At 41.7% G+C, this 27349-nt stretch overlaps 1 protein-coding gene across 3 annotated transcripts in view; it reads left to right on the forward strand.

Moving 5' to 3' along the window:
- The window catches only part of sema5ba (sema domain, seven thrombospondin repeats (type 1 and type 1-like), transmembrane domain (TM) and short cytoplasmic domain, (semaphorin) 5Ba), a 202201-nt gene extending 177770 nt beyond the window's left edge, over positions 1-24431 (forward strand). For 2 of the 3 annotated variants that reach the window (XM_080902212.1, XM_080902213.1), the window contains 7 exons: positions 317-542; positions 5003-5215; positions 9072-9242; positions 14288-14425; positions 16921-16965; positions 19410-19615; positions 22829-24431. In XM_080902212.1, the coding sequence (XP_080758338.1) occupies positions 317-542; positions 5003-5215; positions 9072-9242; positions 14288-14425; positions 16921-16965; positions 19410-19615; positions 22829-23005 (1176 nt within the window). In that variant the 3' untranslated portion in view covers positions 23006-24431. Of the gene's footprint in view, positions 1-316; positions 543-5002; positions 5216-9071; positions 9243-14287; positions 14426-16920; positions 16966-19409; positions 19616-20552; positions 20637-22828 lie in introns of all 3 variants that reach the window. The other variant, XR_013974011.1, reaches the window with a different exon arrangement.
- Positions 24432-27349: the final 2918 nt, after the last annotated feature.

Consider the following 27349-nt stretch of genomic DNA (forward strand, 5'->3'; position numbering starts at 1 on the left):
ACTGGGAAGAAAACCAGTTTGTCTTCCCTTTTTATTCACAAAAGAAATCAGTAACATTCCTGATTTTCCTTATTTTGTGTGAAAAATAAAAGGTAATTGTTCCATCTCCAGTTTTTTGGGAAGCACCTGCAGTTTAGTTTTCACAGAAAGAAGAGGAACAATTTTCATTTCTGTGTCAGTTTTTCAGTGCACCCATGCACACAGTGTAATGTGTGTTTTGTTTTTATAACCTTTTTTAGCTTCAGTCTGTACAGGCAGAAACAATGGAAGAAACAAACCCCACCAAACTCATAGCTTCTGCCGCCTTCTTTCTCAGGAGTACAAGGCCTGTAACCTGGAGGCTTGTCCAGAGGTGAAGAGGAACACACCTTGGACACCCTGGATGCCCGTCAATGTCACTCAGGGAGGAGCTCGTCAAGAGCAGAGGATGCGCTACATGTGCAGGGCCCACCTGTCTGATCCTCACGAGCTGCAGATTGGACGGAAGAAGGTGGAGACGCGCTTCTGTCCTAACGATGGCACAGTGGCCTGTGAGACAGATAGTAAGTTAACCATTGTTGTCTCTAGAGTTTTATTGTCACATTTTACAGTACTGTCACCTTGGGTTCAGAGGAAAACCTAGCATCAAATAAAATTCACATACTGGCAATGATATCTAAGTAGCTCCACAACTCAGTTTTAAATGCAGACATTTTTAAGAGTGACTATTGCTGTTTTCCTTCAGCGCTGGCACTGAGGAGCAACCCTTTTCCCAGCTCGGGGCTTGTGGTTTGTCACATAACTTTTATAGCTTAAATTAACTGCTTTTGCTTTTACTATTTGTAGCTGTTCTGCAACAAGTTAAAACACCATCAGATCTTAAACTGATTAATTGTTGAATTGATAGCATTCGTTTTTATACTGGATCATTGCCATGTAAGCCTTTGCTGCCATTCTGTGGTTTGTTGACATGTCCATAGTACTTTGCCATCTATCTTATTTTCATGATAATGTTTGACTGGGAAATGGACTTAACTATTTCTTACTTTCTTAAAGATTAAACATGGAAACAGCTATGTCTTCCAAAATAATGTGAAACAGTGACCATGTAAATATAACATTTATGAGCTCTTATCAGATAATGGGTTTATCAGAATCAGAATCAGAATCAGAATACTTTATTGATCCCTGGGGGAAATTATTTTTTGTTACAGTGCTCCATTTTAAACCAACATTAAGACAAGACAGACAATACACTAACTAAGAATAGTACAATATATACATATACAGTGGGGCAAAAAAGTATTTAGTCAGCCACCGATTGTGCAAGTTCCCCCACTTAAAATGATGACAGAGGTCAGTAATTTGCACCAGAGGTACACTTCAACTGTGAGAGTCAGAATGTGAAAAAAAAATCCATGAATCCACATGGTAGGATTTGTAAAGAATTTATTCGTAAATCACGGTGGAAAATAAGTATTTGGTCACCTCAAACAAGGAAAATCTCTGGCTCTCACAGACCTGTAACGTCTTCTGTAAGAAGCTTTTCTGTCCCCCACTCGTTACCTGTATGAATGGCACCTGTTTGAACTCATCATCTGTATAAAAGACACCTGTCCACAGCCTCAAACAGTCAGACTCCAAACTCCGCCATGGCCAAGACCAAAGAGCTTTCGAAGGACACCAGGAAAAGTATTGTAGACCTGCACCAGACTGGGAAGAGTGAATCTACAATAGGCAAGCAGCTTGGTGTGAAAAAATCAACTGTGGGAGCAATCATCAGAAAATGGAAGACATACAAGACCACTGATAATCTCCCTCGATCTGGGGCTCCACGCAAGATCTCATCCCGTGGGGTCAAAATGATCATGAGAACGGTGAGCAAAGATCCCAGAACCACACGGGGGGACCTGGTGAATGACCTGCAGAGAGCTGGGACCAAAGTAACAAAGGTCACCATCAGTAACACACTACAACGGCAGGGAATCAAATCCCACAGTGCCAGACGTGTTCCGCTGCTGAAGCCAGTGCATGTCCAGGCCCGTCTGAAGTTTGCCAGAGAGCACATGGATGATACAGCAGAGGATTGGGAGAATGTCATGTGGTCAGATGAAACCAAAGTAGAACTTTTTGGTATAAACTCAACTCGTCGTGTTTGGAGGAAGAAGAATACTGAGTTGCATCCCAAGAACACCATACCTACTGTGAAGCATGGGGGTGGAAACATCATGCTATGGGGCTGTTTTTCTGCCAAGGGGACAGGACGACTGATCCGTGTTAAGGACAGAATGAATGGGGCCATGTATCGTGAGATTTTGAGCCAAAACCTCCTTCCATCAGTGAGAACTTTGAAGATGAAACGAGGCTGGGTCTTCCAACATGACAATGATCCAAAACACACCGCCCGGGCAACAAAGGAGTGGCTCCGTAAGAAGCATTTGAAAGTCCTGGAGTGGCCTAGCCAGTCTCCAGACCTCAACCCCATAGAAAATCTGTGGCGGGAGTTGAAAGTCCGTGTTGCTCGGCGACAGCCCCAAAACATCACTGCTCTCGAGAAGATCTGCATGGAGGAATGGGCCAAAATACCAGCTACTGTGTGTGCAAACCTGGTAAAGACCTATAGTAAACGTTTGACCTCTGTTATTGCCAACAAAGGTTATGTTACAAAGTATTGAGTTGTATTTTTGTTATTGACCAAATACTTATTTTCCACCCTGATTTACGAATAAATTCTTTACAAATCCTACCATGTGGATTCATGGATTTTTTTTTCACATTCTGTCTCTCACAGTTGAAGTGTACCTCTGGTGCAAATTACTGACCTCTGTCATCATTTTAGGTGGGGGAACTTGCACAATCGGTGGCTGACTAAATACTTTTTTGCCCCACTGTATATACATACATACATACATACATAAGTCACTCATAGATAAATAGTTGGAAAAGAAACATGTGTAGTTGTAGCAGCAAACAGTGTGTTAAGTGGATGCGTTGTACAGGGAGATGGCCACCGGCAGGAATGATTTCCTGTGTCGTTCAGTGGTGCTTTTCGGTAATCTCAGTCTCTCACTGAACGAGCTCCTGTGACTGACCAACATGTCATGGAGTGGGTGGGAGGTGTTATCCAACATTGTCTTTATCTTGGACAGCATCCGCCTCTCCGACACCACCTTGAGGGAGTCCAGCTCCATCCTCACAATCTCCATCACGGACCAATTACAGGGCATTCAGCATGCAGTTTTACTGTATGCATTTTGCAGCAGATTTTCTTCTAGTAGCTCCAATCGTGTAACAACAGTCAAGTAAATGGTTTTTTTTGTGCTCTCTGCACAAAACTTAACAATATATTCCCACTGAGGATTTGACCCCTTCACAACCTGGGCTTCTATTGAGTACCACTACTCAGTAATCTGTCCACGAATGGCACACAAATCTACCTTTAGTGCTTTGTTCCAGTGTGTACTCCAATCTGTCGATTACGCTCGCTGATGTTGCTTGCTACAGGATAGAGCCTTTGCTCACCGAGCTCTCCTCCTTTGAAATAGGCTGCCTTTGCAGGTTTGGGAGGTGGGCTCTCACATTATCAAGTGTAGGCTCAAAATCCATCTCTTTTCTATATACCACAATCTCTCCTCCTTTGCTGCCGCTGGGATGCCTTCAAAGGGCTGTTACGTGACAACTAGCGATCCACGCTTATATAACTTAACTGAACATAACACGGTTATCTATTACTCTGTTATTTATTTGTGTGTCATCTGTTTCTGTGTAATGATGTCCATGAGTTGTAATCATATATTGTGCACTGTAAGCTCTGTAGTGGTGCAGCACTATAAAAACAAATGCTCCGATCTCCACCTTTAGGTTCAGCTGCCTGAACAAATCAATGTTCTCTATAGATTAACCAGTAAAAACGTCAATGAAAATAGACATCCCTGCTCCTGCCTTCTCTCTTATCTGTGCTAAGGCCCTCACACAAGCTCAGGCATACACACTAAAGTAAGTCAATGCTGACTTTTGGATTTAAAACCTGCTCTCCCAGGTAAAAATGCTCTACTTAACCCATTGCACCGTGACATCCAGCTTTCTATGCTGACTTCTGTTCATTTTTATGCTACTTTAAATATTTTACGAGATCTGATCTCAAACTAAATGTGATTGGCCTGTTACTCTTGTTAGAGCCTCTAAAGCATGAAAATACGAGTCCAAAGGAGGTGCAGGACACTAGTCCCCTCTCAAATCACATGATTAACAGTATCCTGACAGGTTTTTATATAGTTTTTCAACCTATAACACTGAAAGCATGTTGCTTTTTTCAGCTCTCTCTGATATTTAAAAAGAGACAACAGAAAAGAAAATGTGCAGATAATCAAAAGCCAAATTTCAGTGTTGTTTATATATTTAATAGTTTTTCAAATTCCAGTAGGATAGCAATTTCTGTCTATATTTGGATCTTTGTTTATGTGTACACACATAGTACTGTAGTTCAGACAAATTGGCCTACTTCTCTGTGAACAAGTGAGAAGGCAGCAGCATGCAAAGATTTCTCCCAGGAGAGTTGTGACATGCTGAAACAGCCCTCCTGTTAGCTCCCCTACATGCTGTTAGTGACGGAGTCACAGTCCTGTGCTCCCACATACACACCGTCACACAGAGAGTTGCACAGGGCCACAGTCCACTGCTCCCCACTGGTGGCTTTTTAATGCCCCCTTCCCTAAATCGATTACCTGTCTCTCCGTGTCAGCCTCCTGGGGGGGCCGCATCGACTCTGACAAACTGATGAAACACTGACAGCAGGAAATCGCAGGATGCATGAGAGACACAGACCGAGTCTGAAAGGAAAAGAGAAAGAAATATGCCTCCTGGCAAAGTCATGTACACAATGTTTGACTTTCAGTCAAAGACTTTTCATGCTTCGTGTGTCTGGTGAAATTCTTTAAGATCTCAATCTAACAGCGCAGCAGAAATTTCTTTAAACTGGAACTTCATTTCCATTTTCTTACCCCTATTTTTCTTCTCTCTTTAGCCCTTGTCGAGGAACTCCTCAAGACTCCAGTGGTGAGAGTATCGGGCACAGGCTGGTCATCATGGGAGACCTGGTCAAGCTGCTCACACAGTTGCGCAAAAGGTTATCGCACCCGTCGGCGAACCTGCTCTGGCCCAGAGGGGAAGAGTGCCCCTGTGGCCTGCCGTGGCTCGCCTGTGGAGTATCAGGACTGTAATGTCCAGGCATGTCCAGGTCAGTGAAGATACACTACAAACCCTGTTACGTTTTGCTCACAAGCAGCAAGACTGTCTTGTAATTTGTGGTCCTGAGCAATAGTTCTGCAGGCTTACTGAAGGCCTTTCAAAGGTTTTGGACTTTAGCTGCTTCATATATTACACATGACACATCCTCAAATATGTCGTGTAGCATCCCAGCAGGTGTTCCAGTACAACCTGATTGCAGGTAATCACAAACTGAAGATAAACCGAGGATGGATAAAGGCGGTTGGTGTCCTGTTGCTAACCTCTTCAGTATATCGTGGGTCGATAATCGACACACATCCACACTTTCACACTCGGAGAAAAAGATGGAAAAAGAACGAGAGAGGGAGGGAGGTCAGTGGGGGTACTAAAATACTGCTGAGTGGATCATTAGCTTCATTTGCTAATGGTTACCAGCAGCTTCAGCAGTGCAGGAGGCACTATTGGACAAATGAAGTTATCTATTTCAAAGTCCTCATCAAACCATAATCAGCTGACCTAGAACTCTTCTGCTGCATTGACAGGCTACACTTATTAAACAGAATGAGGACACACACACACACACACACACACACACACACACACACACACACACACACACACACACACACACACTAAGCACTCTTGAATAAAGTTCTGAACTCAGCTTTAAGGGTGTCGACTTAAATATTCATGAGTGGTACCTTATGAATTAATGATTTATTATATGTTGGTGCAGTGCTGATCAAATTCCTGTTGTGTATTTGAATGTCAGTTGTTGAATCCAAATACAATCCTTCTCGGTTAACTTTGCATCTGACACATGTAACCTAAGGAAGCCTGGGACAGGCAGCCTTGGTTACTTCGCACTGGGAAGCAGCCGGTGAGCGAGCCTTTTTGCCATTACTGTCACGTTTACAGCCGGTCTCACCACACGTGTCCCTGGCAGACACACAGGTGAGAAGGACAAGGCCAGTGACAAAAGAGAGAATGAGTGCGAAATAGTAATTGATGATTAAATTAGAGAGAGGGGTGGAGGCAATATAGATCTCTGAGGTGATTAAAATGAATAGGGTGTTAGTGTGTGCACTGGAAACACAAGTGTGTGTGTTTCCATCCAGTGAGTAGATTTTTAATTCAGATATGAGTTTTATATGATTGTTATAAGTTCATTTTGCATAAAACAATAAACATTTTGCGTTTCTAGGATTAAAATAATCATCAAATATATTTTCAGTGTTGGAAGCTTTTACAGGAGGCCTATTGTGCTCCTCTCCAGCTGGTCTACTAAAGTAGTTCTGCATGAGCAACTGTTCAGAATAGTCCTTATTTATCTTACTTGGGCTTCGGTGCAGTCATTCAGTTCACTCCCTCCCGTTTCATTCACTTTAAGTCAGCTTCCTTCTGACTGGCTCTCTCCCAAACAAGATTTAACAGCAGGTAGTTAAGGCTTCTAAGGTGATCATATTAGATTCAGGTTAAAACAAAGATATAGATAGATAACACACAGGCATAATACAGCAGCATCATGATGCAGCAAATGATAATTAAGAATTTATACAGCGTCATGTTGGATATCAAAAACTAAAATTTGCTCATCTAGGTGATGGCTGTTTTTATACAACGAAAGGGGGTGGGGGATTGGAGCTAGCTGTCATAGGGCGAGAGGTGGAGTCCACCCTGGACAGCTTGCCTTTTCAGCCATCTCTCATCCATTCCTTACCAAATTTAGAAAAAAGGAAGATCATGTCCAAACCATTTAAAAATCCAGAACAAGTCTTAAGCCCTCATCGCATTTAAAGTGATTTGTTTTGTAGCTGATGTTTGGTCATTAGTAGACACTGCTGCTGTGATAACTCAAGAATGGGCTGACGTAGGATTTTCAAATTAATACCTCCATGCATCTATCGATGAGCTAATAAAAATATCGGATGAGTTTGAATGTCTGTGACCTTGAACTCAATGTCAGAGGTTAGAGGTCAAGTTTTCTGAAAATATTTTGAATGTAATAACTCACACTCAAGAAGAAAGTCACCTATAATTTTGAAATTTGCATCTTAAAGGCGACTGACGCCCTGTTTGGTCTTTCACCTGACGTTTCCGGGTTAATTGGCATTCCGTACTCATCCCATCAAAGTTTTAAATCAACACACTGATTAGATCAAATGGAAAAAGTCAGTTATCAAAGCAAGTCTTAAGTGTTTAAAATTGACATATCAGCTTGATCTCAACTTTCGTAATCAAGTCTTTGATTAACAGAGTGACCAGACGTGGCATAATTATTTTTGTTTGTTTGTTTCAAAGTTTTCACTCTGACTCACGTCAGTGTCTTGTCTTGGGAGCCGGGCAAACACATGGTTGACTTCATATGTCTGAATGTAAATGAACACAGCAAGTCAACCACGCAGGGGCACAGGCAGACAGGTGGGACGAGTCAGAAAAACTGTAAACTGCCAGTCAGGAAGTCAGTGAGTTGTTCACTAACTCACTGAGTCAGACGCTCAACCAGTCAGCCGGGTAAAGAGCCAGTTAGTCAGGCAGAGCAGGGACTGGCTGTGAGAGTTAGTCAGAGTTAAGTGCTCACAGCCTGCCTTACTCGGTGTCACACTAATCCACTCAGCTAATGGAATTTTCTGCAGCACTGTGATGTTACCTGGCAACACTGCTCTTCCCCATCAGTCAGCCAGACAGACATCAGCCAGTCAACCAGCCATTCAGTTAGTCAGTCACCCTCTTCTGATTAGATCAAATGAAACATTAACGGCACCTATGGGGAGAATAAATCAATATAATGCAGGACACAGTAATGACAAAGTAGGCTATGATGTGATCAGGAAGACAGCAGAGCACAGGCACAGACTGTGTGTGCAAGAGTAGTTCAAAGTAAGACAGAAATGAATGATAGATGCCTGTAATATGAAAAAGAAACACAAACATAAGCCATCATGGACAAATTGTGTTTGTTGGAGCACCATTTCTTTTTCTTTTTTCTCTATTTGTTAGTCTTCCTGAGCCCATCTCCACCAGCTGGGCTCTAATAGGTAGGGTAAATGCTCTGTTTGGCTTTGCTATATTTAGCAATAACATTTGCACAAGGTTTAAATGCCCAAAAAGAATATGCAGTTGGTGCAACAAGCAACTTTACATCAGGGTTAAAACATTTTGTTTTTTCATATAGCCTGGGGTTACATCAGGCAGGTGCAATTGAAAGGTGCAAGTGATACATCCCTAGTATAATCCTAGGAGAAGACACAAATCCCTTTGGAGTTGCGTCAGGAAGGGCATCTGGTAGAGGGAAAAAAAGCTGCCAAATCAAATATGTGGACCTACCTGCTGTGACAGCCCCTTGTGAATAAGGGAGCAGCTGAACATAGCCTCTGACAAAAAGCCCAGATCTTTCTGAGTCATCAAAACCGCACTGCAACACTTTAAACACCAGCTTTTAAAATCAGATAACTTGTAACTGAATTCTGTTTTTAAGTCTCAAGTCCATAGCTGTTGAAAGCACACACACTAATGTCACTTTAAAAACATCAATCAATGCTAACCAGAGTAATATACAATGGGAAAATGCTAAATTTAATATTCATTTGCAAAGTTGCATATCAACCTCTTTGTCTCTTGTAAAGGATTCAATGTCAGCTGGTCACGCATCGCAGTCCTAACTATCGCTGTAGGAGGATGTGATATCTGATCCCTTCTTGGCGTCGTTAATTAGATGTCCGTGGTGTTCAGACTGAGCTAAATTAATCCCAGTATGCCTTCAGAAAATGTCATTACTGGTGCAGTGTGCATCTACAGCCAGCACATTATCATATCAGTCAGAGCGGTATGTGATTATGTGACACGTTCCTTTATGTGCCTTACAGTGAACGGTGCCTGGTCCTGCTGGTCGTCCTGGTCTCAGTGCTCAGTGGGTTGCGGTGGCGGGCACTACCAGCGGACACGCTCCTGTAACAGCCCCGCGCCTTCCAATGGTGGAGACATTTGCATAGGACTACACACCGAGGAAGCCCTATGCAACACACACCCTTGCGATGGTAAGGTCACATAGAAATTCAAAGTCTTGTTCTGCCGTGTCACCACTGCTCAGGTGCTTTTATCACACCTTCGGGCAGGCAATCATCTCCCACACTGTGTCGTCCCCTTTGCTAAATTGCTTCTTTCATCTTTTCCTAATGAATAAACCAGGTCTTAGATATGTGAGAAGATAAACAGAAAACAACCCATCCTCCCACCGTGCCATTTCCTGCTGTGCTGCTGGAACTCGCAGTACCATGGCAACCCCTCCAGAAAGCTTTGAAAAGAGATCCACTGATGTTGTGGTACATATGGATATCTTATTTAATCAATCTGAGGTTTTGAATGCCCAGGTGTAGACAGTATGTGTGTAATATTACTTAAAAAGCTTTATGAGATGGATTTTACAGAACCAACATATTTTCTTCGCTATTCTCTGTGGATTTTAGCCATGTTGTATTATTTGGCCAGATTTCAGGAGGCTCATTATTGATAGTTCTGCTGCCACTGGTCTCGTTTCGATCATAAACCATCCTCAAGCATGCCTGACAAAGGCCCATGCACCTCTCCTGGCTTTTCTTTCACACAGCTTCACTTTGCTACACACCTGAATACAAGCAGTGCATTAGAAAAGAACATTGCTTCTGCTCACTGTGGAGATGAATGGAATTATGTTTGTGCTGCTTCCAGCTGAAAGATTACACATTGGTCCTTCTCCAGAGAGCAAAATACTAAATATGAATCTGATAGAACGGGGTTAGAGCAGGAAAGGGAGAGCTGCAGGAGGAGGGTCATTTATTTTGGAGGGTTGCTGAATTCATCTTCTTTAATGTTATTTGTCTGATAAGGTCTTATGTTTTAATGTGTGTTTTGTTACCTTTTGATAAGATAGGCCAGTTGTGAATAGATAACACTCTATCGTGAATTTGTCAATGTGGGGTGTAGATAGATATAGCCATCACAGCATCATCCATTGGTTAGCGGACGTTGCATGTTGAAACATTAGCATTTTGGCCATGTTGTTTTCAAAGGCCAAAGTTAGTTGCCTTATTTAGACCAGCAGGTGGATTCCTAAGTGATCATCTGAGGCTGGCAAGTTTCCTTAGCAAACTGCATCCATAAACTGTATCCTTACAATGCACAGATACAGGCATCTGCTGCCTTGTGCTAAGTAATATATCTTGAACAGTCTGTAATTCACAGATTTATTTATTACTTCTTTTTTCCTCTTTCTTTTTTTTTGCAAAAGACATGTTAAATATTTGCAGTTCAGTGAATTTAATTAGTGGTGGTGCGAGCTGTAGCGGAGAGTTGCCAGCTACAGCTGCTTGCTTTGTTTCACCTGCTAATAAAGGTTGAGTAAGTTGCAGTCATGCCCCTTACTTAACCTTTAACAAAGTCTTAGTGGCCATTGGAGGACCTGGCACTTTATTTCAGCTTCATAGAGGTTGTTTGTTTTTTCTGCAGGTGCAATGAAACCTTTGTTTTTGGCTGCTGAGTTCAAATATCAATTAACTTTCTCTAGACTGGAGCACTCCATCTTTAAATACTGTAGCAAGTACTTTCTCTTTCTTTATCAAGACTGAAGACAAAAAAAATATTAGGTGGACAAAACATACAAAACAAACATACCAATGAACCTGCAGAGTGTGAGCAGAGAATTAATACGGTAGCTGCAGAAAGGCCTCTTAAAGCACATAGTATTAGATAACACATTCATTTTAATGGAGAGATAGAATATCAACCAAAATGAAGAAAACCTACATTACATAAAAAAATCAAACAATTGAAAATTGATTTGCGTGTCACAGTGAAATAAGTGTAACCCACCCATTCTGGCTTCTACAGGTTATAACTGATTGATAACAATTAAGAGCTGAAGTTTCGAGTTGCCAAGCAGTAACCAAGAAATATAAAGGAGATGTGTGCAAACCTGATGACAAGCTACAAGAAATGACTTACTGCTGTGCTTTCCTGCAAGTACTAAGCCACTTAATGACACACTATTGCATTCAATTTCTAACTTTTATGTAATGTGCTTTTTCTGGATGTTTGGTTTATGTTATTTCTCTTTTTAAAATGATTGTAAGTTTGCTCAAAAAATGAACAAAGTCAACAGGAGATCAAATAATTACTTCTCTCAATGTATTTAATAAAAGTGATACAGTGTTTATCTAGCATTCATGACTAATGCTGGGCAGACACTGTGCGATTTTTTTTTTTTTTTTTTTCCAGTCGCGCGATTCAGCTCCTGCTCAAACTGCACGATTGACTCGCAGGGGTTAGAAGTTCGCAGGTCACGATGCAGGTCTCACACTATACGACCAGATGCTCTGATGCGACCTGAGTGCTCACACTGTGCGTCCATAAAATGAAGGTTATAACAGAAATAATGTTGCTTGCTCTCCCTCTGGCTTTCACTCACACAGACACACCACCACCATCAACTTTGCTAAATTGCTAATGAAAAACATTGGTCAGGCAGCTGTGATTGAGCAGCAGTGTAGATCCAACTATTTTCACGGTTGTTGTGGTCGTGATAATTTTGTGAGGCCACATCGAAAAGGCTCGGATGAGCTTTCCAAAGTTCTACAAGTTGTGCCTCCATCGCTTGTGTCCAGATCGCACGCTGCACTGCCGTGCTGCGCCGTCTTTTTCGCTGACATTTGTGTTTGTGCGTGCGCAGTGTGAGAAACTGCGGTGACACCCTCACGACCAAGCGATTGATGATCGGGAGCTGGTCGTGAGGTGTTAATCGCGTCTCGTTACCCCACGTATACTACACGATGCACGACGCACGATGAAGGCCAAAATCGGGCCGATCGCCAAAACGGTCGCACGACTCAAAAATCGGCTCAAAATGGGCCAAAAATCGCACAGTGTCTGTCCAGGATAAGATGGTGAGTATGGTATAGCTTCCAGACAACAATTGGTGCACTACGTTAAGTCTCTTAACTTTAAACTGACCTTACAGAGCAAAAAGAAAGTGGAATATAAAACAGTTCATGCTGCACCTTTGTTTCAGATCTGTGGCCTCGTGTAAAATTCAGATGTTCTGCCAAACGTTGTGGATTACGCAGACTTATGTCCAGTTTCATTGCTAAGGTTAAAACATCTAAGAGGCGGGAATCCTAAATACCTGGACAAATAAAACAATCTAGCTATGACTACAGGTAAGTTTTATGTATTTAGTTTAAGAACATATCTATACCTTAAAAGTTAAAATAACAGAAACACAAGGGAAGAAGACTTAAATAAGAACAAAAAAAAGTTTGAGTATTCTTCTTTTCCCTTTTACTTTGAAGGTTAGCCTTGCTTTCCCCACATGTGATGATATGTGAGATGTATAAAAACAAGCCCCCCCCCCTGTCTACTTCTACTCTGCTCCCACAAGGACATTGAAATATTCATGAGAGATCTGCCTGCTAATCCAGGAGGATGGGGGGAAAAGTCCACCTGCCGAACTCATAAGGTTTCATCCCGATTCTGATTCTAAGGTTTCATTTCAAACAGCCTTGTTTTGTCGCTAACGTGTGATTTGTCATCTGTTCTTTCTTTATTTTATTTTTTTATTTATTTATTTAGGACAGTGCATGTTAATGAACATAAATGTAAAAAAAAAAATTACATGAATGGAAACATACCAGATTATAGCCAAGGGCTAATTTCCATCTGTTGTCCTCAAGCATAAAAATAGACATAATAATTCATAAAAATTCATCATTCATTCATAATAAAAACTCCATCACCATCTGTGAGTGTAGACAGATGTGTTATAGTGCAGATGACTTCTGTCAGATTTCAACAGCCGTTTCTTCTTAACAGTCACCTTCTTCAGATGCTTTTCCTTTTAAATCAGTCCGACTGTCATTCACACGGAGGGTAACGCTTACAGTCAGCCTCCTCGGTAATTACAGACAAAGAAAGGTAAATGACTTTCTGTCTTTTCCCCTCTTTGCCAAGATGCTAATCAGCCTCCTTTATCAGGTTAATGTTTTCCTGTTTGATGCGGACCAACAATCTCTGTTAACCCCGCACCAGTAGGCTGCCGGCAGTCTCTCTCGATCCCTATCTGTCTCCTCATCTGTTCGCTTATTGACAGGCGAACATCAGTCATCTATTGGGGTCTTCCTGGTGCTGCCGACCTCGCCGCATGTGTAATTAGAGGCAAGCTGGCTGTCAGTCACGAGGATATTTGATGCCTCTGTCGCAGGTCATTTGATTAAAGTCTCCACCAGTAATGGAGGACAGCAGGTAGGACTGTCAGGACAGAATACTAACGAGCAGCCCGCAGGCCTGATGCTGTTCTTTCCGACTCTACAGTGTGATCACGCAGGTCGTCTGGGTGACAAAAATAAATGGGAATAAATGAAGCAATTAAAGCCGGTTGTAGTGATGCACGGTTATTGCACACATTTGAGCTGGTCAGTTTGTTTCATGTGTCTAGGTGGTTGTGCAGAACGAATGGAGCAGAGAGCAGAGCAGCTTGTTGGTGAGCGTCCGCCTGATAGGAAAGGTAAAAGAAGGCCTGTCCTTCTGCCTCCACTGAGGCTCTCTCTGCCAAAACTGCACACTTGAGAGCACGCTGAATAACAAACCAGCTTTTCATCAGGTTTTCATTTGTGGTAGCCTGTGCTCCCTCCACTCTGGTGCTTTTAAATACAGGGAGCGAAAGAGTGCAGCAAGTGCACGGTTCAAAGGGAGGCGTTGAAAGTTGGGCATTTTCTCTTTCCTCTTTGGTGGGAGTCTTTTGTTTACTGCTCGGTCGCCTGCTGCGGGGATACAGCACGAAAGCTTGGCTCGGGAGACAAACATCTCAGCTATGCACTAAACAAACTCTTCTGGTTTGCTCTTCCAATCCCGTTTACATCACAAACACTTTTGGTGTGTTTGGGGTCTTTTTCTTTTTCTTCTTTTTCTTTTTTTGGCTGTGCAGAAATGTGAAAGGTTCCCGCAGGTGGTTACAGCTTGGGTGGGCCCATTGCTTTCCAGGCCTGAGGGTGAGCTTGATGTGGCCTTGTGGTTGCTGGGGTTTTTATTTATTGCTCTTTTTTCCTGTGTTTAGGTGGCTGGATGGCCTGGTCGCTGTGGTCGGCCTGTGATGACTCAGGCCTGCAGATGAGGAGTCGTGTGTGTGGTGCTCAGGGCAACACCCCCTGTGTGGGGAACAGCACTCAGCGTAGAGACTGCAATGAAATACCCGGTGAGCTCTCAGATGCATACTGTAACCGTGAAGCGTCCTTCAACATTCTCATCAGAGCTCAGTGTTGGCCTCTCAAGAGCTCCTTGCGAGCGTCCTTCCTTTTTCTCTGATTTTGAGGGAGCAGCCTGTATTTTATTTTGTGTCCTCGAATGTTACCAAACACGCTGCTTTTCACTTATTCCATCATGGCTTTAGCTTGCCTTTGTCACAAAAACTCCATGATGCTGTTTTATGGGAAGTTGTAAGCACACATTTTTGATGTGCAAAGCGAGGGTACACAAACAGCTAGCTGTTCTAGTGGCTCAGCCTTGTCTGTTTTTTGTTGTTTTTTCAGATTTTGTACATTTTGTGTCATTTTAATGGCAACAAAACTGAATGACAACACAACTAATAGTTACCCCCAGGAGGCTGACAATATTTTCAGACACTTGGAGCATTTTGACGTGCTCTGAAAGCGTTGTCAGTGTGGGGAAAAAATGTAAGTCATAGTCAGAGGGCTTATTTGTATTCAATGACAAAATATCTAAGTGGCTCATGCTTGTACTTAAAAACGAACCTGTTGTAGGAAGTCATTTTTAAGCTGTGCTGGGATTTGTGAAACATGACTGGACCCATTGTGACAAACCCTTCTGTTAAATAAGGTAATCATTTAACAGAATATCAATATTTGGTGTCCTTGTATCAATACAATGCCCACCCCACACTCAAACCTGAAAGGTCTTCTACTACAGCTTGATCTACTGGTACCAACAGGTGTGTGAAACAACTGGTAATATGGGCTACTCTTACTCATGTCTATGCAGTTATTAATGTTTTTTAGAGAAGACAAAAGTCATAATTTACAAACTGAGCAGATGGAATGGAAGTCGTGTAATTAGTTAGTTGATCAGTTGTGTGTGTGGTTGCAAATAGTGTCTCTCGAGCAGAAGGAAGGCTCCTCTCACATATATCGCTCTCCATCCTGTTTTGCGTTTGACTTTATCTCTAAAGTTTCTCCACTGCTTTGATGTTATTTTCGGGGTTTTGTTAAGTGCGCTGCTGTTATTCATCTGACATGCTTTCTTCTGTTGATAAAATGAGTTACCTCTCCAAGATGTGTAGTGTATGCATGCTAACTGTGTTACAGCCAAAAGCTTTTGCTTAGACATGACTGAAAGTCTCAGAATTGTTATGCTCATTTCCGACTACATACTTTTATTCTTGGACTGTTATTAGAATACCTTTGCATGGTTTACAGTCATGCTGATTTTTCCTATGTATACTTGGCCTCTGTGCTTTGGTGATCTACTACAGCAACAGTATACACATTTATGAGATAAAATAAGAAAAGCATACCATGTCCCCTTTTAGATAAATGATAATATTGGCACTCTGCCCTGCAACTGATCAGTTTATTATCTAACAATTCTCAACTACACAAACCAAAACCAGGGCTAACAATCTTCAGTATCATCATCATGTTATTGCTTCGACATCAATTTGTGGGTTTACTCAAGCTTAATATAAGGCACAACTTCAGGATTTTATTTTGCCAAGATTTTTGATTTGCCAAATCTTCACTGGCAGCTCGCTCCAAAAGCCATAACTTGTTTGTTTGTCCAGGTTGTACGTACGCAGAATCAGCATCATCACGGTCTTCATCCTAAAACAGATATCCATAAATAAAAGCACATATTGTTTGTGTCTTTGTAGTCGACATCCTCTTTGTGCACAAAACTCATTTGCTCATGTTGATTAACCATAATTAAGTCCACGTGAATGCAATAAGTTAGCAGCTGACCCAACTGGCCTCGGCACACCTTGTTTTGCTGATGCCGATTTCAGAAAGTTTCTCCTGAAATGATCTTTCATGGCCTGCCAGCATAGGCCTCTCCAGGCTAAGAATCCCTAATGAGTCCAGACGAAGGCGATTAATATTAATGGGTTGTCACAACAGCAAATCACATCTAATTTTATTGCAGATTTCAATGAGGCGAAGGATGGATTTGTTAAGGTCACTTGCACAAGGGAGGCAGCTGTGAAGAAGTTGAAAATTTAAAAGAAATTCAGTCCAATGAGGAACTGCAATATTTAACAACTGAAAGCCACAGGCCTTCCTGCTCCTCCTCTTCCTTTGAAGAAGCTCAATGAGAGTGGAGCTGGTAGAAAGGTCGTGCTGTACCTGTAAATGTTTGTCCTGCCCCTTAGTTTCTATCACAGCATCTAGACAGGTTCAGTTCAATGGGGCTGTTGCTTCTCGCTCAAGTCAATTTTCCTCTAGAAATTCTTGAAATACCCTGATTTTTAAAAGCAAAAAAATCTCCATGGACTGTTTGTGCATCATTGAGGAGACATTTAAATTTTTCATTTACCATCTTTTTTCAGCATGTGTCAACTCCCCTGATGTTGCAACCAGTTGTTGTTGTGTTCTGAAGGCTGTTACACCAGGGAATGCGTGTGTGTGTGTGTGTGCATGCATGTGTGTGTCTGACTGTGTGTTCCTCTCCTCTCTGCAGTCATTCTCCCTGCATCTGGTTTTGATAAGGACCAACACTGTGGAGGTAAGTGGATTAACAGCTGCCTCCGCTTCATCTCCCTGTGCATGTTCAGGGTTTTTCTTTCCCCCTGTATGTTTCCACAGATGTCTGTCCATGATGTGTGTTTTCATACATTATATTTGTATATATTTATATGTCCATTTCATATGTGTTATTATAGTCTGTTAGAATTCCTAACAGCCAGTCAGGAGGAGGAAGGACAACTCTTTCGTTTCATGTTTTTAATGGCCTCATACCTACTGATAGAAAAGTCCTACAGATGTTTTAACTGCACTGATAACAAAATACATCAGGAAAAGAACCCTGGACGGTCGTATTTCAGTCTTGCTTTATATTCTTATGAGCAACTTTAGTGGGTACACCTCAACTGGTCATTAACTTAAATATCTAATCAACCAACCACATGGCAGGAGCTCAGTGCATTTAGGAATGAAGACATAGTAAAGATGACCTTGTGAAGTATTTGATTGGGGAAAACAGTGATTTAAGTGATTTGGTTGCTGATGGATGGTCCGAGTATTTCCCTGCACAACTAACTAGTTCACCTGGGCCAACCTTTATATCCTGCAAGACCCAGGTGGCCTATGTTACCTGACGATCCTCCCATGCCAGCAAAACAGCAGACCGGGGCTTTAATAAGTGGGGGAGGGGCTTAACATCACCCTCCTTAAAAATCACGATTCCGCGTTGACACTGCAAATTATTCTGAAACGAGAAAACAAAAAAGCAACAATAGAAGGCAACATTAAAATGGCTTCCACACAACCTGGCCCACAAATGAGCTGACATCCACCCCCTTACTAAATCCAATTTTCCTACCACAGGAACAAATTAAGTGGTGGGAAGTAAAAGTGAATGTTGGCGGTTATAGGAATACGAGGCAAAATGGGTTCTAATTACAGGAGATTTCTAATAGTGTAACTGGTATACAGAAAGGGAAAGTAGTATCTGCCCCAGAAAGCAAATCTTTGCAAATAGGTTCAACACGAAAAAGAAACAGTTAACCTGAAAGTCTACTCATTGGTACCTAAATGAGCACCAGATCTCATCACAAGTGCTGCCATATAGTCTGCAGCTATACACCCCCCACACAACACTGGATTTAAAGTATGAGCGTCAACCACAGTAGCACACCAAAAGGTTCCTCCAAGCAAAAACGTCAATACTAACCAAAATGGCCAAGACGGCAACAAAGGGGGAACAAAGCTACAACAAAGCTCAAAGCAAAGCAGATAATGGGTCTACAACAAAGCTACCAGACCAAACTACCAAGTTTAAATATTTCACAGCACTATTCTAGTTCAACTTTGGAACTCTTACCCTTCACACATTTTACCAGTTACACTTTGTCAGATAGTTACACCAGAAGGCTGGTCCAGCCATGTGTCCAGTAAGGCCACAAATCAACACGACAAATATGTTGGTGAAGCACTAGACACAGAGTTTATGCTCCCTAGTCCTAGTTTTTTAATACAAGTTGATCTTAACCCTAGTCTTCAGACAGATGCATATGCACCAAAAACAACGGTGCCAAAGAGCAAACTAGCAAGTTTCTGGAAACCAGATAAATGCTCCCAAGACATTGTCTTCAACAAGCTGTCACACTAAAGAGAAAGCGTGGTTGGTCTCCTATTGAGATGAACCATTACAAAAGAGATGCATGGCTCAGAGACTTGTGTGGCTATACTCACCAAAAGCACAATGAAACTGTAAATTCATGGGTTTAACACCCAAGCACTATGCTATTGCTACTCTCTTCCAACATCAACCACAGAATACCTAAATTATTGTAACCGATCCAAAGAATTCTATCTTGTGTGGAACTCCCTAAGATACTCCTCACAATGCTAAATACCATTACTACTTTAAGCTGTACTCAGAACTTAGTTCAACTTGCATAAGCATTTAGCAAACCTAAAGCTAAGTTAGTAAGTCAGCACTGACTCAAAGTTCAATCTTACCAATGGGTCTAAAGATCCCGGACGAGCCCCCATTTGCCACAAACTGGTTCAAAGTAGGTGACACACACCTTCACACAAGAGGTTTACTTAAATATTTAAAAAATATATATTAAACATAACCTAACCAAGAAACAGATCACCAATAGGTTAAAGTCAGGTGGAGTGGAAGAGAGCACCTGAGCAGTTTACCTGGGCCAGCTTTTATGGCCTGCAAGACACAGGTTATCTGGATTAGCTGATGATCCTTCCATGGCAGCCAAGCAGCAGGTTTGGCTTTATGAGTTTGGGAAGTTTTTAACAAGGTAAATGAACACTCTAGTTTGAAAAAATGTGAATTTCTGAGCAATTATTTCATGGTATTTCAGAGTTTACGGGTTAATTTAATGCATTACACATGGTAAATATGGGTGTTGAAAAATGTCCTTTTTCAAGCTAATAATATGTACTCAAGCTTTGCTAACACCGTGTGTCATCTTTATTTTGCAGCATTTACCTCCATCCACCTAATTGCCACTGGTGTTTCCTGTTTCCTTGGGGCGGGGCTGCTATCTTTCCTGATCTATGTGTACTGTCAACGTTTCCACAAGCCTTCTCAAGAGTCTGCCATCATTCATCCCACCACCCCAAACCACCTCAACTACAAGGGCAATACCACGCCAAAGAATGAGAAGTACACACCAATGGAGTTTAAGGTAAGTGAAGCACACAATATTATGCAGAAATACAAATGAAAGTGCTGTTTACTTGGTGTTATTCAAATACACAAACACGCACACAATGTAAATATTAAGGATTCAAGGGCAGTGGGTGTGATTCATGTCTTAGAGCTTTTATTCATTCATTTATCTCAATGGTGCAGTACGCGCAGAAGATGAATTACTGTTAATTTCTCTTCCTTCTCGCTCCTATACGGAGTCTGTATGGCTTTACTACCTGCACCAAGCCCTTATGAATGGGGCTCATTAGCTTTCTAAAGCATTAGTCAGCCTGCGACCTCCCACTACTATCGGTCTACTGTGCATTCACATTTACAGCAAGTCAAGAAGCTGTTTTCCTTAGAAGCCTGTAGACTTTTAGTGACATTTTGCATCCTTCAATTGTTTTACTCTCTGATTGAGTTGGGATATTGTTATTGCATTTCTTGTTCCTGTTTCTGCAAGATGCTTTTGAGAAACAGCTGAAAAAATTATCTTAAACTCTTCTTGAGCAAAACTAGGAGGTTTGATTTTTCACTCCAAAATCAGAAATTGTATCTGTCGTAAACATTCTGGTTAGGTGTCCTTCCCTCCTGCCTCTCTGAATGACCGTAGAGGATTCATTTATATTTAAAAAAAAATACTACAATGATCATTTAACAATTGCATCTGCACCTCCTCCTTCTTGTGAAGGCGGCTGTATAATATGCAGTTTTGGGCTGTCACGGACAAACTTACAACTACTACTCTACAAACAGGAATGCAGCATGGCGATGTCGCGCTAATCATTTTGACGCTGGCCCTTTAGTGGAAAAAAATGCAAATGGAGTAATGGAAGTAAAATGTTCCAAATGAAATGTTTGTAATTCAAACAAAGAATAAAATCCAGTTGACTTGTGGCAGCAGAAGCTTGTTTGTGTGATGTGTCCTTCAGCTGTTATCATGACTGCGCCAAGGGGGACGTAGCATGGAGACAAATAACGGAGGAGTAACAGCCATGCATCTTGGCACCGCCTCAGTAGGTATTTTCATCATACTGTCTCCATGCATCAAACTTGATGTCCTAGCCAGGTTGATTAGATCCAAGTCACACAGTGTGGACTGTAATGAACTTATAAGGTTGTCAAAATCTTGCAGTGTAGACACCTTAAGGAAAGAGGCTGGATGGGATTTGGTCCCGAGTGCTTCAGCCATAAAAAAAATCCCCCACATAGAAGAAAATCTATGTTACGTCATGATATCTCTCACAAAGGACTGGGCCATCCACATTTTACTATTGCAGCCAGGCACTCACCAGATGATGTCAAATAAGTCTGTGAGAGTTTTGAGTTTAAGGCCTGTGGGATGAGGTTCAAACTGGGCCATGCTTTTTTAACATTAACCTCGTGTTTGCAGTCTGTTGGTGTTTGTCACTAAATATCTTTTTTAATAACATTTCATTTCATATCAACTTTAATTATATAGCGTCAGTTTAATGACAGTTGCCCCAGCGCTTGACATTGTAAGGTTAAGACCCCAACAATCAGACGACCCCTCTGACAAAGCACTTGGCAACAGCGCTAAGATAATCTTCGTTTTAGCTGTGAATGTGCTGGTCTTTGCTTAAAGATGCATGTTAAAAACTAATTTTAAAAAAAGAAGAAGCTAAATTCGTGTTTCAGGGTTACATTTGGACAAATAGAGGCCCTTTTTTCTCCTTTCCACACAGACCGTTTACCTGCCAGACTGCAAACTGACTGCAAATAACACACATAATTCCTTTTGCCACTGATTTTATATATTCGCACAGTATGTTGTCTGTTTCTAGAGGTTACTGTGCACATCAGACCACAATTTGGTTAGGCTGTCCACCTCACAAGCATCATGGCATATGTAAAGATGGTCACTTTGCTCACTATCTTCTTAGTAAAAGCCTGTAATATTAAAATAGAAGTATCATAGTATTATAAAGCTATTTTAAGTCTGTACAAAACTTATTTTTTTGCCAGCCAGTGTTTCCAAGCGCAGATTCATCATTCATCATCAACAAACGTGGTGCCAAATAACTATTTCTCATCCCAGTGTTTTTTGATTGTGTCAGCCTCTCGATACTTGTTGTCTTCACTGTTATTGTTGGCGGTTGTGTGGATGTGTTGCTGACAGCCATCGTGGTGTTGAAAGCCCGAACTCATTAGCTTTAATGACCAGAGGGGATAGCCAGACTCTGCTGGATGTGCATCCGATGTCACCATGTAGCACTACGGCACTGTTTATGCAGTGGCTTCCCTCTCCTCCAGGCCAATTTATGTTGCCCACTGTTGTGCATTTCACTGACTCTAACCTGATTATCTTCCTGCCCTGCTCCCCAGAGCTGTTCAGATGGATTACATTAGTCTAATGCTTCCCCTGGAAAGACCTTATGGTCGGCTTTTACCAGAGACTCAGCAAATGCATTAGAATAAAATGTGGGTTTTAGACTTGTTTTTATTTGAGAGCTCCAATGAATTCCCGCCATCTCCTATATTAAGAGCATTGAGTATGCTTGATAAGATCCAAATTAAATTTGTTAAATTGGTTTGCTTTGGTTATGAATACACTTTCGCTCACACAATAACCTCAAAGCTACTGGAGGTATTTTATTTACCTGCAGGGAAGATTAACTTCTATATTATCTGCACCTCTGAGGAATGCAAAACAAAACTGTCCACGCCAAAAACCCTATTTCTGTCTCAAGAATTCCATCTATAATTGAATCCTCAAAACTTGGTCTGAAAGTGACTGAAAATATATTCCAGTGTTGCGTTATTTTCCAGATCTACATGTATGAGGGATTTTCCAGAAGTGGATGCCTGTATCTGTAACGAAGCAGATTGAGCTGCATAAGAGTCGAGTGTACTTCAGTAAAATAACATTTATTTTGGAAAAAATACTTGACAAGCTCATTTGCATTGGAAACATGCTGAAGTATTTTTATTGCTTTGGCAGCCAAACAACTCGAGGATATATTCACATTCACTTCCTCACCAAGTTAGAAGATAAGATTACTCATGTGGGTATAATAATTATGAGGCTAAAGACAAAGACAGTTGGCTTAGCTTAGCATGAAGATGGTAAATAAAGGGGATGGCTTACTTGGCTGTTTAATGTTTATAAAATATTGTCTGCTGGCATAGTGTTTCATAGTGTGCATATGATTTTAATGCGACTTTCTTCCCTTCTGTGTTATTTCAGACACTGAATAAAAACAACCTGCTGCCAGATGAAAGATCCAATTTCTACCCAACACCGCTCCAGCAGACGAACGTCTACACCACCACCTACTATCCCACAGCGCTCGGCAAATTTGACTACCAGCCCAACTCATCCCCATCACCGTGCAGGACCTACAACCACACTAACAATAGCTGAGACCCGCCCCAAATCCGGCTCTCCACCCCGCTGCCCCAAACGGACGCCACCCCCCAATGCCATGGTGACATAACTGAACCGACATGAACTGAAGTGTTTTTCAGAGCTTGGCCAAGTTCCTCTGATCACCATCGCCCCCTGTCTTTGCTTTCTAGCCTCTTCACGTTTGTTTTTAAGGGTCTTTTTGGAACTTTCCATCAGGAGATCTGGATTGGAGAGGAATGCCCCTGTCCTATTATAGTCAGGAACTTGTGCAAGCAGCTGGGGCTGTGTTGTTGTAAAGGCCTGACTGGATAACGCAGTGTCAACTCTCAGCTTCATGCAGAGAACTAGTGGAAAACTCTACGAGGACGAGTAACGGCTTTAGACAGATTGTTATTACCGCGCACTTCAGTGCCGATGCCGGGTCGGTCGAGCATCCGCACTTCTAGAGGCTAACACGAACACAATAAATTTAAAAAGAAGAAACATTTCTGTGGAGCTGGGTCACCGTTTTATGCCTCTCCATCACAAACCACATTTTCAGCTTGTAATGAACTTCGAGTCCCTCGACAGCAAAAGCAGTTACAGAGAACAAAAAGCATGTATAGCTACGTCCTTGCAACACAGCACAAAGCAAGAGAACAACAGTAAAAAAGAGAAAGCTCAATGAAGTCAATGCTGGAGTAAATTAGAGATCAATATCAGCTCGGTTGTTTGGGGGAGGGGGATCCACGCCCTTCATTGTTGCTATTTCACACGACAGAAAAGATAAGAAGTTTGGGGTTGATTAGGGTTTGACTACGCTTCACATCATCCTCAGTCGAAGGAGAAATATACCGCTTATGAGTCGAGTCCCTTGTCTTTAGTGGGCAGGGATATCGACTCCTACAGTCAAAGCACGGAGCGTTGGAAGCGTTCTGAACTGTAAAAGCTTTGGGAATTCCGTGGGTGCCTGTATGCAATAGAAGGCAGGGGCGAGATTTGTTTTATTTCTACTTTTTTTTCCTCTATTTTTTGTTTTGCTTTTCAAGAACAATACAGACTTCTGGAAAGGAATTGATTGATTCTCCAATTGATTCTCCAATGGATGCATCGATTCTGCTGAGTGCTAAATAGCCCGGTGGTCATATCAAATATGGCCAGTGTGCTGAACAAGTGGATTGGGTTTTCTATGATGGTAGAATAAGCTAGTAGATTGTCACTTGTTCATTTTTTTTTTTTTAATGTTTGTTTTTCTAAGATGATAATTGTTTTATGCTCAGATGAGCTGTAGCATAGGAAGAAATATTTTGTTAAATAAGATAACTAATTATTTCTTGTTTCTCTAATTTCCATTTCACTGAATGAACACATTCCTTTTGTTTTTGATTGTTCGGCTTTGTGACCATTGCATCTTCGATACATGAAATGTTAACACACAAAAAAAATAAAAGGATTTCAATTATATTGTTTTTGCAAAGAATGTCAAAAAATATCGATCTGGGCCCTCTTGAAGAGAAAAGAAAATTGCTGAATTACGCTTGCCTAAGTTTACCAGTGAACATCAAAAGGGATGCATGCGTGTCTGAATGTAAGTGTGCTTGAATGAGCAAAGAGAGCCTACTGTATTTTGTACAATGTAAATGCTTTCATACATATGACTATGACGTCTGCAAAGCGTGTGTATGAGTGTGCGTGTGTGTGCGTGTGTGTGCACTTCTCCACATTGTGTTGCAGGCATTCTACTGTTTCCTTTTCCTGTTTCATGTCTGAGATGTTAATCATTGTAAGTTAAAGCATCACACCTCTGGTCCGTGCGGAGGTGGAATGGACGTTATTTATAGTCAAAGCTTGGTTTATAAAGGGCATTCTCACAGCTATATTTTATTATTATTGCCTGATCGATGAATGCTAACCCAGCAATGCTTTTCAGTTCAGCTAATGTACATGCACGAGATGAGAGCTCTATCTGTATATAGGAGCGACAGCCTTCTACCCATTTAATGTCCTTGAAGACAGTTGTGTATATGTATCTGTATATTGTATAGCTAACACTGTTTGTTTAAAAAAAAGCCTTATAGTTGTTTAAAGAGAAAAAAAGTACAGCAGCTAAGTACACACCAACCATGAGGTTTGTTTGGGGACAGAGCTCCACAACGTGACCGACCGCTTGTGACTTGTGACCTTTCCCAGCTGCTCAAACACAAAATCTCCAGAGTCACATGAACCCGGAATGAAAATAACCCACCAATGAGAGTACCGCGTATCATACGCTGGAAATGATCATTTATAACGGCGATATGAAATTTAAAAAGATGTCATTTTGATGTAAACTCAGCTTGTGGTCAGACGGGCGTTCAACTGACTGGTCGATCTCGAGCTCTGTCCCCTGCGATGTGAGGCTCTGTGTCCTTCTATGCAACTTACCAGGTGTACTGTTAGACCTGTCATGTAGACAAATGTATAGTAATCACTGCCTTTTAGACACTGTGAATTTTTGGTACCCTATATTTTTGTATATTGTACATTATCAAAGGACAATAAACCTTGATGCCAACATAAAAAGTTAATAGGTTTTTGTTTTTTGGGGGTTTTTTTTTTTACTTGCCAGTAGCTGAAATTCATATTATCAAATACGAAATGTAAGCAAAAAGTCAAAGATGAAACAAGAACTTCCAGATTCTGCTCTGTAAGTAGGAAAACCTGATGCAAAGTCCTAATGATGCTTTAGTTAGACTATAATAATTATACCAAACAGGAAAAGAACCATTGGACAGCAACTCAATGCATTTATGACCTGCTGAAGTTCAAAGTGAGCGTCAAAATAGGGAAGAAGGTTATTTAAGCAGCTTTGAAAGGGGCATTGTTCGCAGCAGACAGTCTTTCAGAAACTGTTGATGTGCTTGGATTTTCTCTTGGGTTTACAGAATATGGTCTGAAAAATAGAATATCAAGTGATTGATTGGCAGGTCACTGAGCAAACTGCCTGTTGATGTGAGAGGAGAACGGTCAAACTGCTTTGAGCTGATAGGAAGGCAACTATTTGTTACATCTAAGGTTGTTTACACTGAATAAATGGCTTATATCAGCATGTGCTGACCACTCAGTGCATTTTATTGACAACTTTAATATTTTTTGGGAACGCAGGCATCTGTTCAAAGCAAATGGATTTAATTTTAACAAGTCAGGGGTGAAACTGTTCACCTCCAACTTGTTTTATTCCATACGTCATCCATCCGTGCTTGGTGCCAAGGCTGAGATAAACGAGGAGTTATCTCATAAAGAGGAACAAACAGTACTCCAAGAACAGACAAAGCCCAGCAGAAACCTTGAGGAGGAGCTCCATTTGCCCCCACCCGGGAAGAGCCTCAGAAAGGAGAGACATCCATGGCATCTGAGGAAGAGCCTCAGAAAGGAGAGACATCGAAGGCAAGAAGAGGGGTCCCTATTTACCTCCAACTCTCTCAACAACACCAACGACCAGGACAAGGGACCACGACCTTCCCCAGTCCCCCAAACCCCTGACAGGCCATCACCCTCCTCCCCCTCCCTTTCTCCCTCCTCCCCACACCTGAAATTCACTGAGGAGATGATGGAGCGGGTCAATGCTGGGCTCAGATCTACCCCCCGTCCCAATCCCTTTTTGTCCCCCATAAACCCCCCACCAGAGCGGCCAAAGGTTCGCCATCGAGCCCCACCCTCAACAGAGCAATCGAAGTCACATTGCCCAGCCTCGCCCCCCTTAGTTCCTCTTCATGCCCTGTCTCCGCAGTCTGTTGCGTGATGTGTGAAGGGTCCGGGCTGTGAGGATTATGGCAGTGGTGACTTTTCCCAGGAGAAGCTGGGACCCTGTTTACTAGAAGGTTTTAAAATTTCTGTACTTTTAGGTGACAGAAGGAGACATGTGGCCTGGTCAAAACACAGAGAGCTGCACTCTAAAAGATCTTTAAACATAGTAAACATACCTCGTGTGCCACAGACTGCTCCCAAACACGAGGGGACAAGTAATACCTCTAAAACACTTAAGTTGGCTTTATTAAACATTAGATCTCTAGCTGGGAAAACATTTTTAATTAATGATTTAATCACTGAGCACAGCCTTGATTTTATGTTTTTAACTGAAACTTGGTTGGACCAAAGTAACAGTGGAGCTGTTCTCATCGAGACGACCCCTCCTAACTACAGTTTTATCAGTGAGGTCAGGGCGAGCAGGAGAGGAGGAGGGGTTGCTGTCTTATTTAATGAATCATTTCAATGTAAGCAGCTATCTCCTGGAAGTTTTCAGTCTTTTGAATATGTGGCTTTACAGCTGAAGGCCCCATCCAAAGTTGTGTTTCTTAATGTTTACAGGCCTCCCAAATACTGCACAGACTTTTTTAATGA

Source organism: Rhamphochromis sp. 'chilingali', assembly GCF_963969265.1.
Source record: "Rhamphochromis sp. 'chilingali' genome assembly, chromosome: 14".
NCBI lineage: Eukaryota > Metazoa > Chordata > Actinopteri > Cichliformes > Cichlidae > Rhamphochromis > Rhamphochromis sp. 'chilingali'.